The sequence below is a fragment of the Pelodiscus sinensis genome, chromosome 4, assembly GCF_049634645.1.
Source record: "Pelodiscus sinensis isolate JC-2024 chromosome 4, ASM4963464v1, whole genome shotgun sequence".
Classification (NCBI taxonomy): domain Eukaryota; kingdom Metazoa; phylum Chordata; order Testudines; family Trionychidae; genus Pelodiscus; species Pelodiscus sinensis.
In genome coordinates, this window is record NC_134714.1 from 103,275,955 (window position 1) to 103,287,750 (window position 11,796).

The window sequence follows — 11,796 nt, forward strand, 5'->3', positions numbered from 1 at the left end:
CATTGCAGAGCTCTGGTGAGGCCACATCTGGAGTACTGTGTCCAGTTCTGCCCCTCCCCCCCGACTATAGAAAGGATGTGTATGCATTGAAGAGGGTCCAGCAGAGGGCAACCAAAATGATTAGGATGCCTATGAGGAGAGACTGAGGGATTTCGGTTTGTTTAGTCTGCCAAAAAAAAGAGTGAGGGGGGATTTGATAGCAGCCTTCAACTTCCTGAAGGGAGGAAGGTTCTAAAGAGGATGGAGAGAGGCTGTTCTCAGTAGTGACAGATTGCAGAACAAGGAGCAATGGTCTCAAGTTACAGTGGGAGAGGTCTAGGTTGGATATTAGGAAAAGCTATTTCACTAGAGAATGGAGAAGTACTGGAATGGTAGTGGAATCTCCATCCCTAGAGATTTTTAAGTATCAGCTTGACAAAGCCCTGGCTGGGATGATTTAGTTGGGGTTTGTCCTGCTTTGGGCAGGGGGTTGGAATCAGTGTCCTTCTGATGTCTCCTCCAGCCCTATGATTCTATGATTCTAGTGGTTTTTATCTGACAAGTTTAGTTTTGTCAGCAAGAGAGGTTTATTTGTCACAGTTTATACTAAAAATCCATAAGTAGCTTATAAAAAGTTAATAAATGATTAAATTAATAAATGATTAATGGATGTTTTATTACATGGTTAAAAATTTGTTATAGTGCCCAACATGTGACTAGGTTGCTTATAGCTATGGGTTATAACCACCTACACCACTTTCTATATGCTCATCACTATCAGTGACAAATATTCATGTCTGTAATATGCTTGTAAAGCCTATTGTGTGTTTACTAATGCTCTATACATCTTTTAAAAATAGAACTTTAATTATTTCTTTATATATGTTTCTCATCCCCTTTGTAGTATGTTCTGAAGAAGTGGGTTGTGCCCATGAAAGTTCATGATGCCATCTACATATTAGTCTCTAAGGTGCTGTTAGACTATTTGTTGTTTTTTAAGCTTATTTACTTTGTAGGATGGTTTCAGATCAGTTTTACTTTGGTTTGTTAAGTTATTGAACTTAGAAGTCGAGTCCAGATTGTGGGGTTCAGCTAAAATGCATGGAATGCAGGCTGGGGTGTGTGTCATATTCACGTATGTGTATGTACATGCAAAGGTCAGCACAAGTCTAGTTGACATGGTGGTTAAAACATTAGTGGCACATTCGCACAGGTTCTCTCAGAATTGTTACCATAGGAGGAGTTGAAATAGTGGGGAATATGAAGAACAATGCTGGTGTAGGTAGAGTCTACAGCTGTGGACATAGTGCAATAGATTTACCCAGCAATCTCTTGGGTTAATGATCTGCATTAAAAAAGGTTGCAAATGTGCATTGACTAGATAGGTTGGTCTGTTCTACAAAGTTTCATGAATTACTGTGATGCGATTTCTTTCTAAAAAGAGAGAGAGAAAGAGAAATGGAAACAGTATAGTTTTGTAATCTTCACCTCCAAGTAGCTGGGCTCAAATTCTATTTTATTTCCTAATGATGGTCACATTCCCACAGAAGCAATTTTGGTGGAGGGGGTAATTTTGTCCCAAATGACAGGCAGGCTTTGCTCTAGAAGCTTAAATCACCCTGGATAATACTTTTCAGTAGTGAGCTGGATTGGCAGAATTCAGCTCAACACCTATTCACACTGAGAAATAAGCTTAGCTACTAGTAGGCTCTACTGAGCATTAGGCATACTGACTAATAAGGAGAGAGATACTTGTGTTTGGCTGCGATAGCTGTTGTCTCTTTTTATAAGCACCATAAAATTATCACAGCTAAAAAAAGACAGTTAAGATAAAACCATCTGCATTTAACTGTGTTGCAGATTTGGAACACACACTGACCCAAGCCAGATCTTTCAAAATTCAAAGCTTACTCATGGGGCTTTGAATAGAAAATGTTGTTACCCATTGGGCTTTCTGCAATAGTCAAGCTCAAACAGAATAACCCTATTTTCAGATGTGCGGTGCATGAATAAAAAGCACAATAGCAGATTTATTTTATGTATACTGCTTGCCGAATACTTGAGATTATAGTATGATGCAGAATATATATAACTTCTTGCTTTTGTTGGTTGAAAATCTTAATAGCATTGAAATCTTTTTAGCATGTTAACAATTACCTGGCTATTCTGAACCTGTCACACTAAGGTTTAATTTTTCACTTGAGTATCAAAGAAAATGACCCAGCAGAAATCAATTCTTATCTGTCCTTATGTAATATGAATGGGGCAAATGCATTCCTGAAGTAGCTCCTTTAAAACTAATGGAATTGCATTTAGTGAACTATGCCTATTACATATATCTGATCTAGAAATGGTTTTGAGATGGGGAAAAGAGAAGGGGAGTCATATGAAGAGCTTGACATTGTGACTGAGCTAAAGACTGAGATTTCTACATAAGTCCCAATTCTGAATTTCTTATGCTTGTATGCAGTCCCATTTCACTAGTCAATGGTGCTCTGCATGGATGTGGAGTCTGGTTGCATGAATCCAGGTGTAGCATCTCACCCCATGCTTAGCAAATGATAATGTAGTTCCCTCTCTCCATCTCTCTCAGGAACACAGAGCTACACTGCAGCTTTATTTTGGAATTACTGATGTTATTCCTAAATAACAATGAGTGTGTCATTAATTTGAAATAATGGCAAGTTGGAGGACTTCTTACTCTGACTCCTGTAACCCTCATTTCACGGGGAGCCAGGGAAGTCAGAGGAACAGTGTTCTTCCTTTGACTTTCTGCTCTGCAGACAGCACCAAAAGCTGAATTAAGCTATTTTGACTTCAGCTACACAATTGATGTAGCTGAAGTTGCCTAGCTTAATTCGACGTTAGCCCTGCTATGTAGACGTGCCCACAGACACACTCTAGCACACACACAAACCAAAGAAAAACAGACAAGGGGAAAGATGCTCAGGATGGAAAATTGACTATCTGGAGTCAACAGTTCACAGGCACAAGCGGAATTTCTGTGTCTTCACCCCAGAAAACAAATCAACGTGTTTCTCTGGGTAGATGTGACAAGAGTATAGTGGACCCCAGGTTTGTTTTTACAACTTACTGGCCCCAGCACAAGAGTGGCAGAAAAAATGCAGCTGGCTCCCGAGACAAATCAGAAAGTTGTTCTAGGTTAAAAGCTAGGACTTGGGTGGGCTCAGTGTCGGGGGCAAGCTCAGGAAAAACCCTGCTCGCATTTCTCCAGCTAACAAACGCTGAGACCGTGGGAAGGAGAAATTGCCCTTTCCGCCCTCCAGCTGTAGCACTCGTGGGCCCCAAGCACCCTGTGCACGACGGTGGGTGCCTGACATAGCTCGCGAGCAAGTGGGCCCTGCTAGAACTCCGCCCCTGCTAGGTCCCCGTTGGTCGTAAGGTAATATGAAGACTCGCCTCCATAGCTGGTTCTTTATTGGAGGGACGCTCTGTCGATCTGAGGCCGTAAGAGCCCGCCCCCTTGCAAGCGCTGTGCAAGCTCGGATTCTGGAGCCGTGGCTGCGTGCAATGGGCAGCAGCGCCGAGGAGAACAAAGTTTGCAACACTTGGGCACTGGACTGCGCGCCTGCTTCATGCTTATGGCAGAGGCTGATTCCTAAACTGATCAGCCAGGCGGGCAAGTGACACTCCTGATGGCTGGCTTCTGGGGCAAAGTTTCAGCTGTTGTAATGTATTAAATCCAGGCGAATATTGCCAACCCGCTCTCCCCCTTCCTCTCTGCTAGGTAGGCGAGAGAGGTTTTTATTCTTTGGACTAGAGAACTTCCTGCATGGAAATGTACTGACTTGAGCAGTCTCCGTTTCGGGGGAAAGGGGAAGGGAAGGATTTCTTTCATCGCACTTTCATTTTATTTTCCTGCATTTGTGGAGCTCTATGGAGGGATCTCAGGATGGCTTGCACCAGGAAAACCAAAACTTTGGTGTCCACTTGCGTGATCTTGAGTGGAATGACTAACATCATCTGCCTGCTCTACGTGGGCTGGGTCACCAACTACATTGCCAGTGTCTATGTGAAAGTGCAGGAGCCGATCTCAGAGAAAAAGTTAGAGGAAGACAAAGGGGACACGCTGAGGATTATAGAAAGGCTGGATCACTTGGAGAATGTCATCAAGCAGCACATACAAGGTACCACCTTCCTCCCCGCTTGCCTTCCCTCACCCCACCCGTCCTTCCTTTGCAGCCTTCCCGGTCCCCTCCTCTCGCATTGGTTTGCTGTGCGTGTGGCCGAGGCCGCTGCTAGCGCAGGAGAGAGGCGGGCGGCGGGCGGGAGCCCTGAAGAATCGGGGGCTTTGTTCAGACTCGTACGGGCAGAAGTTGCTCGCAGCCTCCGCTGGCTGCCTGGTGAGTGAGCGCCGGGAGTGCAGCGCCCTGGCTGGCGGCGGCGCGGGGCGGCTGGGCTTGGTGCTTGCTGGTTGCGCGGCCCTAGTTGCAGAGCTTGCTGAACGGGGGAGGGGAGAGCTTGGGGGCGATTTCAAGCTGGACCCGCGAGGCTGGGCGAGCCCGCTGCTGTCTGCCCCCTGCCTGGGGAAGGCACCTGCCATAGCCTCCCGAGCCCGGGCTCCTGCTGTGGCAAGGCTGGGAGGCGCCGAGCAGGGCAGACGGCGGCTGGGGAGCTCTGCGGCCCTCTAGCATCTGCGGTGTCAGCGGCTACATCTGGCGCGGGGCGCTGGCAGCGATACCCGCCCCAGCCCGGCGCGTTACAGAGCCTCGCTGGGCGCACCCTGCCCGCCTGCGAGCTTGTGCCGCGGTAGCCAGCCTGGGGGCTGGGCCGGGTTCGCCTCTGGCTGACGCCTTGTGCTTCGGCCTCCTCCTCCTCTGCGGGGGGTGTGGCATGGTTCCTGCGCAATTCGCCAGGCAGTGCCCGGGGGCTTGCGTTGCTTGGCTGCGGCGCCCCCTTTAGGAGTTTGTGCAGTTTCAGCTCCCGGCGGAGGGAGGGGAAATAAGATCTTGGGCAAGGGGCTGCCGGGGAGCCCTTTTGTGCTCTTCGGGCCCCCGGCATAAGCCCCCGCAGTCTGCCTGCATGCGCACAGAGCAAATCACCTGGTGAATACATGGTCTCTGCTGCCCTGCCCGCCGCCAGCGCACAGATCAACTTGTCTCCCCAGTAGTTTTGACCTATCGAACTTGCATCTTGGCAATGTAAACAGACAGCAGAGGGAAGAGAATTAGCCGCATGTGTTCAAAATGAGCGGAGGATGGGGCTTTAACGCCCGGGTATTTCATGCTGACTTCTGGCTGTACATGTCTTCCAATGGGTTTGAAGAGACGGTATTTTTTAAACTACTCAATTTGCTTTTCTGAGCATTGTCTGGAATCTGGATTAGTTTCCTGTCGGAAGGGTGAGTGAGGTCAGTTCCTGCTAGTTCCGACTTTGATGCAGCCCTCAGATTTACCTGGATCCCTCAGATTAATTTTGGAAGAGGAATATATTCTTGCCTGAGTGGCAATGGAGTGCATTACAAGAGCTTTCTGTATCAAGGCAGGGGTTTTCAAAAGCTCTCGTGAGAATTAGGTACCGGAGTCATTGAATGTCATGATGTTCCATGTGAGTTAGATGGATGCCTAGCTCCCCTGGACTTCTTTGAAAATACTAGTCTAATGCCTAATGATCTGTAGTGGTGGTGCTCTTTTACATCTCTGTCTGCTTGCTAAGGCCATAACTTGTTCTTGGTCTTTGATAGTGAAAGATGCAATAAACTGATCTTTTTCAAGGAAGACTGAGGGTAATTATTGGATCTAATAATGTTGCTTTGGGTTTTCAGTTCCTTAAACTCCTTTTTAAGAACATGGGTGTCTGCTTCTCTTATCAGCTACATAGTGTGATAAGTTATAACAGCTATTAAAAACAGTTAAAATCAAATTTATGGGGGTTTGTAATATTCTTCTTAATGATACTACATGTTCATTGAGCAAATCAACAGAACATTGCTTTCCTGGATTGGGAATTCAAGGCCAAACCATAGTGATTCACAAAGGTGGATGCTACTGAAGATACATAATACTTTTTAATAATATTGTTTTGCTGAGTTTTGTGACAGTTGAGGATATATCTTTTGGGGCCTGATCCAAACCCCATGGAAGTCAATGGAAAGACTCCCAATGACTTCACTGGGCTTTGGATCAGCATCAGCAAATGATCGATTTGGAATTCATTTCTATATATATAACTGATCTTCCTCCATAATGGCTATGGACTGATTTCTTAAAGTTATTTGTAGTTTGGCATTGAGCTTTTTTCTCTAGGTTTTTTTTTATTGGAGAATACTCTTTTGGAAGCTCTGAGTGCCTCAGCTGCTTTGACAAATGTTGACAAGACATGAAACTAGCAAGGGCAATGGAATACTGTTCTTTAGGGTTGTCTCTGCTTGCCAGGAAAGTGATAACCGAAATATATTTTCCACAAGAGAGTTTCCCTGATACTTTATTTTAATTTGTTTCCAGATTGAATGATTTAATTCGATGGTGCCTAGGAATTCCTTGGGAATATAAATTGCAGCCTTGTAATATTTACTAACTACAGTAGATTGGAAATTATAGGGTGGGTGTTTTCAAAGAAAAAAGTCTTTAAATTAAAGGTACTGTAATAAGCAAATCCTTAGTCTGGAGACATTTGGCTTCAGTGAGAAAGAAAGTGGGGGTTAAAGATAATAGCACGAGAAAGTAAATACTGGGTGAGATTGTGCACTGGTCAAAAATTGAAGTGAATGGATCAAATGTGGAAAACACAGATATTCACTTTTCATGTTGTGAACCTGTTCACCATCCTGTTCACCATCAGCCTCCACAGCTGTGTATCTGTAGTTCTCCAGCAAATGTTTCCGAGCAATTGCTTGTCATCAGAATGTTGTTTGTGTACTTTTTTGTTTAGGCTCTAGGAGGTGGCATAAGAATGTCTACCTTGAGTTACTTCTGCTCTGCCCACACCTCAGGCACCTTTTTTTGGCCCATTATGCAATGATATAAACTCAGGGCACCCAGCAAGCTCACAGCTGACCTGATTCTCATGGAACGTTGCACAGAGTCATACTGCCATTTCTGCCCCAGTACTGTCTTGTGCACCTGCTGTGATGTGCAAAGCTGTTTTGCTGCTGTTTTCATAAAGGGCAGTCTGATGGAGGATTGGCCATGTTGTAGTTTAGCTAGGGAGACAGACCCATGACAAATGATACTTTGAGAGGCAGCATAATGGGGTAGGGATTTGAGCTTGAAGCTGGAGGCCATTCACTTCTGGTCTGTATTCCCAATCCTGCCACTGACTTGTTGACTATCCTTGGGGAAGTCTCTTTACCTTTCAGTTGTCTCTGTGAAGTGAGATGTACTCACCTACTTTTCTCTAAAGCAGCAGGTCATAAAGGTAAAGGAGCTGATAATTTTGTTTCTTTTTTCAAAATGCAAAGTACTAAGTATTGCTATTGGCATTATTTCTGCAGAAGAAGGCATTTATTGTACACTATCTCTATTTCCTTTACAGTTTGCTAACAAAATAGCATTTTGATTTTTGAGAAGATTTGTGTGTATGTGAAAATGAGGATATGGTCAGATGGATAGTTTTGTGCAAAATGCAATCTTTCTTATTGTTAGGAAATGAATGCGATAGAGGTATTTTTTGTGTCTGAAGCTTATTACCAGGCAATATACTGTAAAGGGCTAAGGTTGATGAGTGTTGTAATGAATGAGTATTCAAAAAAATGTTAGTGGTTTAAGTCTAGAGTTTGCAATTAAAATAAAATCTCAATTTGCATGAAGAAAGGTTCATTCTCCTAACTGTACAAGGAATTTATTGCTTTAAAAAACCAAAACCCAAATTCCCTCATTTTATTATACTTGGTACAAGAGTACTTCTTCACAGCACATAGTTCATCTTAATAATTTTTCATTCATTTACCCTGGTACTAAAAAAGAACTTGCCTAAATTTCGTGCAAACTCAGAAAATATGAAAGCTGATCTGTTGTTACAATGTAAAATTAGACAGGCTGTGATGACAAGAGAAACAGCGCTAACAGTAATATGCAAGCAATTTAGAGTTTTCTTCAGCCTACTTTTAAATGTCTTAGGAGATGGAGAGACTAACGTTTCCTTTGGAAAGATATTCTACAGTCGCACAGCTCTCACTGAAAACTCTCTTGTGCTTTTTTGGTTTTCTGCCCTGACCTGTTTATGCTGTGCCATTTTGTGCTGTTCAATGCTTCTGTCCCAGAGGTGGCTGCATTTCTGTGTCACATGAAGAGATCCGGAGTGTATGAAATTAACTCACTTCTAGTTGCTCTGCCAACATGATATATAAGCAAATTCAAACAGAAAAGAAAATGGGCAGTGGCATCTGTGGAGTGTGATTCTGGTTTAAAATCCACTTACCAGTAGGTAAGTACTCAGCCACCTACATGTTACTAGTAGTTTAATCCGTGGTGCATGCGTGCTTCTGCATCCAGTGTTGTTTCCAACTGCCTCATTTCTTCTGGAGGTGCCATGTTGTGAAGCTGAAGTCATTGCTGTAGATATAACTCTGATAGAAGTAAGCTGAGAACAAAGTGGATATGGGAGTTTCTGACATGTTTTCTGGAAAGAATTATTTCCATTATCTCTCTCTCTCTCTCTTTCCCCCTCCTGCCCCCGCAGTGCCCTCTTTGGGAAGTGTGCTTGTACCTGTCATCTAGTAAAGCTCACTATCCATTGCAATACATTGTAGCTGAATGGAAACCTCTGTATGAGTCTATCAATCCAGGGCCACAGGATCTGAAATAACGCTTGCCACCATCACCTCTTAGTTCATTTCCTCAAGCAAAAAAGCAACTAAATATATGTATCACTAAATAACATGTGTTTATTCCAATGACAGTAAAATCAAGGAAAAATCTGGGCCAGCAAGTACATATTCCATTACAAAAGGTCCTGCATGTGTAGTCTATATTCCAGCAATGTGTCAAAGGGACTTTGAAGTCAAAGGGACTAGTTGTGTGAGGAAGGTGTCATAAGGTTTTGCAGGATAAGTCCCATTGGTTTTATCATTATTTTTTCCCCTTATGCTATGACTGTCTTGTTCGTTCTAAGTTAGTGCCTGGCAGTGGAGATTTGTGTGAGTTTAGCTGTCATGTCTTCTCATGCTTTGAGGTGAAAAAAGTGAGTGGAATAAAAAAGAAACTTTATTCAAGTGGCTTGAGCTAGAGGAGTGCATCTCACTAGGATCTGTATTCTTACCAGAATCACCATTAGCCCAATATATTCATGGTACAATATGCAGAAAAGTTAAGAAAAAGAAAATTCACCAGAGCTAGAAATGCGGCTTAATATTTATTCATCTAAATTTCCTTTATGCTTGTAACATCTGTCACCTATTTATATTCCTGCCATGGATTTATTTTGCAGATACTGGAATGTATTGACCAAAACTGGACATTTCCTTTTTAAACTTTATTAAAGTCATTATCTTGGATCAAATATTATTACTGCAGATATAATATTTCCTTTTGTATTATTATTATTAGTATTATTATTATTATTATTATATTTGCTTTTGAAGAATGTGATTCTTTGAGATTTTAGTTGAACTAGGATAGTTCACTTGGAAGGAATTCACAATGGAAATGACAATGCTAGAAGTAATTTACTGAATTTTCTAAACGTTTTGATGGTAATGACTTCTTCAATGCTGTATGTGTGGAAGGGTGTTATTAGTATACAGCAGGCATGTCCAAAGTCCGGCCCGCGGGCCAATTGCGGCCCATGTTCTGGTTTAATATGGCCCCACAGGTAATTTGGCAATATCTATCTTTTATAGCCCCCAATGAATCCCCGAGTGCTGCTCAGGACTAAGGATGAGCTCGGGCATGTTCGCAGCTCCACGTACCCAAACCCGCCGGGAAGCTGACAGCGTGCAGCGCTAATCACGGGTACTGAGACATTTTCCCGGTTCTCAGCTGCAGAGATCGGGAAATGTCTCAGTACCTGTGATTGGCGCTGCGCGCTGTCAGCTTCCTGGCGGGCTCGGGCACGTGGAGCTGCGAACACGCCTGAGCTCATCCTTAGACTCTTCACCACACACAGCCACAAAGGCAAGAGAATTCTTGTTGGGCAGTGTATTAGTGCTCGGACGAACACACTTAGACCAAAACCTCTGGCACTGCGCTCACGTGATCCCTTCCCCTTCTGGTCAATTTCAAAAATGGCGACTGTAAATAAGAGAAGGAAAGTTGACAGTGAGGGCCGCCGCTTCCAGGACAGGTGGAAAGTGGAATATTTCTTCACTGAAATACGGAATCACTGTGTTTGTCTGATATGCCAAGAGACTGTGGCTGTTTATAAGGAATTTAATGTCAAGAGACACTACCAGTCGAGACATAGCACATACGACAAGCTAACAGGGCTCAACCGCAGTGAAAAGTTGAAGCATCTTGAAGCTGTTTTAATGTCACAACAGCGATTTTTCACAAGAGCCCGTGAGTCAAATGAAAATGCCACAAGGGCGAGCTATGAGGTGGCAACGTTAATTGCTAAAAATTGCAAATCTTTTGCTGAGGGTGACTTTATCAAAGAATGCGTTATGAAAATGGTTGAGAATATCTGTCCCGAGAAGAAGCAAGAGTTTGCCAACATTTGCCTAGCTCGTAACACTGTAGCATGGAAAATTGAAGAGATTTAATCAGATATTAAGAGACAGTTGACATCCAAAGGAGTGGATTTTGACTTCTTTTCAATAGCCTGTGATGAAAGCACGAACCTATCTGACACAGCTCTGTTGATGATTTTTATGAGAGGGGTGGACGATGAAATGAATGTGACTGAAGAGCTACTTGATCTCCAGAGCCTTACGGACCAAACTAGAGGAAAAGATTTATTTGTTTCTGTTAGTTCCGCCATAGATGACATGAAACTGCATTGGAACAAAATTACTGGGATTATTACTGATGGGGCACCTGCCATGGCTGGTGAACGAAGTGGATTATCAACCCTAATCTGTAACAAGGTGATCGAAGAAGGAGGCAAAGCTATTAAACTCCATTGTATCATTCATCAACAAGTTCTCTGTGCTAAACATCTCAAATATGATCATGTTATGAAACCGGTGCTAAAGACTATTAATTTTATTAGCTCTAAAGCCCTGTGCCACCACCAGTTTAAACAGTTTCTACTGGACATCCAGGCTGAATACGAAGATGTTTTATATCACAACGATGTAAGATGGCTCAGTCGGGGGTCTGCACTGCAGCGTTTCTACTCTCTCAGAAAGGAAATCGGAGAATTCTTGGAAACAAAGGGACAACCAATGTGAGAACTATCTGATCCTATTTGGCTGGCTGATTTGGGGTTTCTAGTTGACATAACAAAGCATCTGAATGTACTGAACACAAGTCTTCAGGGGAAAGATGCAGCGGTGAACCAGGTTTATTCACACCTCAAAGCCTTTGGAACAAAGCTGCAACTTTTCATAAGGCAGTTGTCACAAACACAGCCCAATACCATACATTTTTCAGCGTTGCAGGAAATAATGAACAGTTTTCCACAGGACAATATCAGTGCACAAACGAGCAGGTATGCAGCAGACATCGCATCTCTGGCTGGGGAGTTTAAACGGCGCTTTCAGGATTTTGCAGCTATTGAAAAGGAGATCAGCCTTTTCTCCTCTCCATTCTCTGTTACCCCGATGTTGCTCCAGATCAGCTGCAGCTCGAGCTCATTGAGCTGCATTGTGACAGCGAGTTACGCAGTCGTCACCAACAGCTCTCTCTTGTGAACTTTTACCGCCAACTGGATAAGAGCCGGTTTCAAGAGATTCGAACATTGGCTAAGAAAATGCTG

The 11,796-nt window shown here is 43.5% G+C and overlaps 1 protein-coding gene across 11 annotated transcripts in view; it reads left to right on the plus strand.

Annotated features, from left to right (window-relative positions):
* Window positions 1–3,447: 3,447 nt before the first annotated feature.
* GALNT18 (polypeptide N-acetylgalactosaminyltransferase 18) overlaps window positions 3,448–11,796 on the plus strand; it is a 938,084-nt gene continuing 929,735 nt past the window's right edge. For 4 of the 11 annotated variants that reach the window (XR_012903608.1, XR_012903609.1, XM_075927909.1 and 1 more), the window contains exon 1: window positions 3,451–4,127. Coding sequence is in view for 9 of the 11 variants with exons in the window: in XM_075927909.1 (XP_075784024.1) it covers window positions 3,893–4,127 (235 nt within the window). In the remaining 2 variants the exon portion in view is untranslated. Of the gene's footprint in view, window positions 4,128–4,360; window positions 5,342–11,796 lie in introns of those variants that run through there. The other 7 variants (XM_075927908.1, XM_075927912.1, XM_075927913.1 and 4 more) reach the window with 5 other exon arrangements.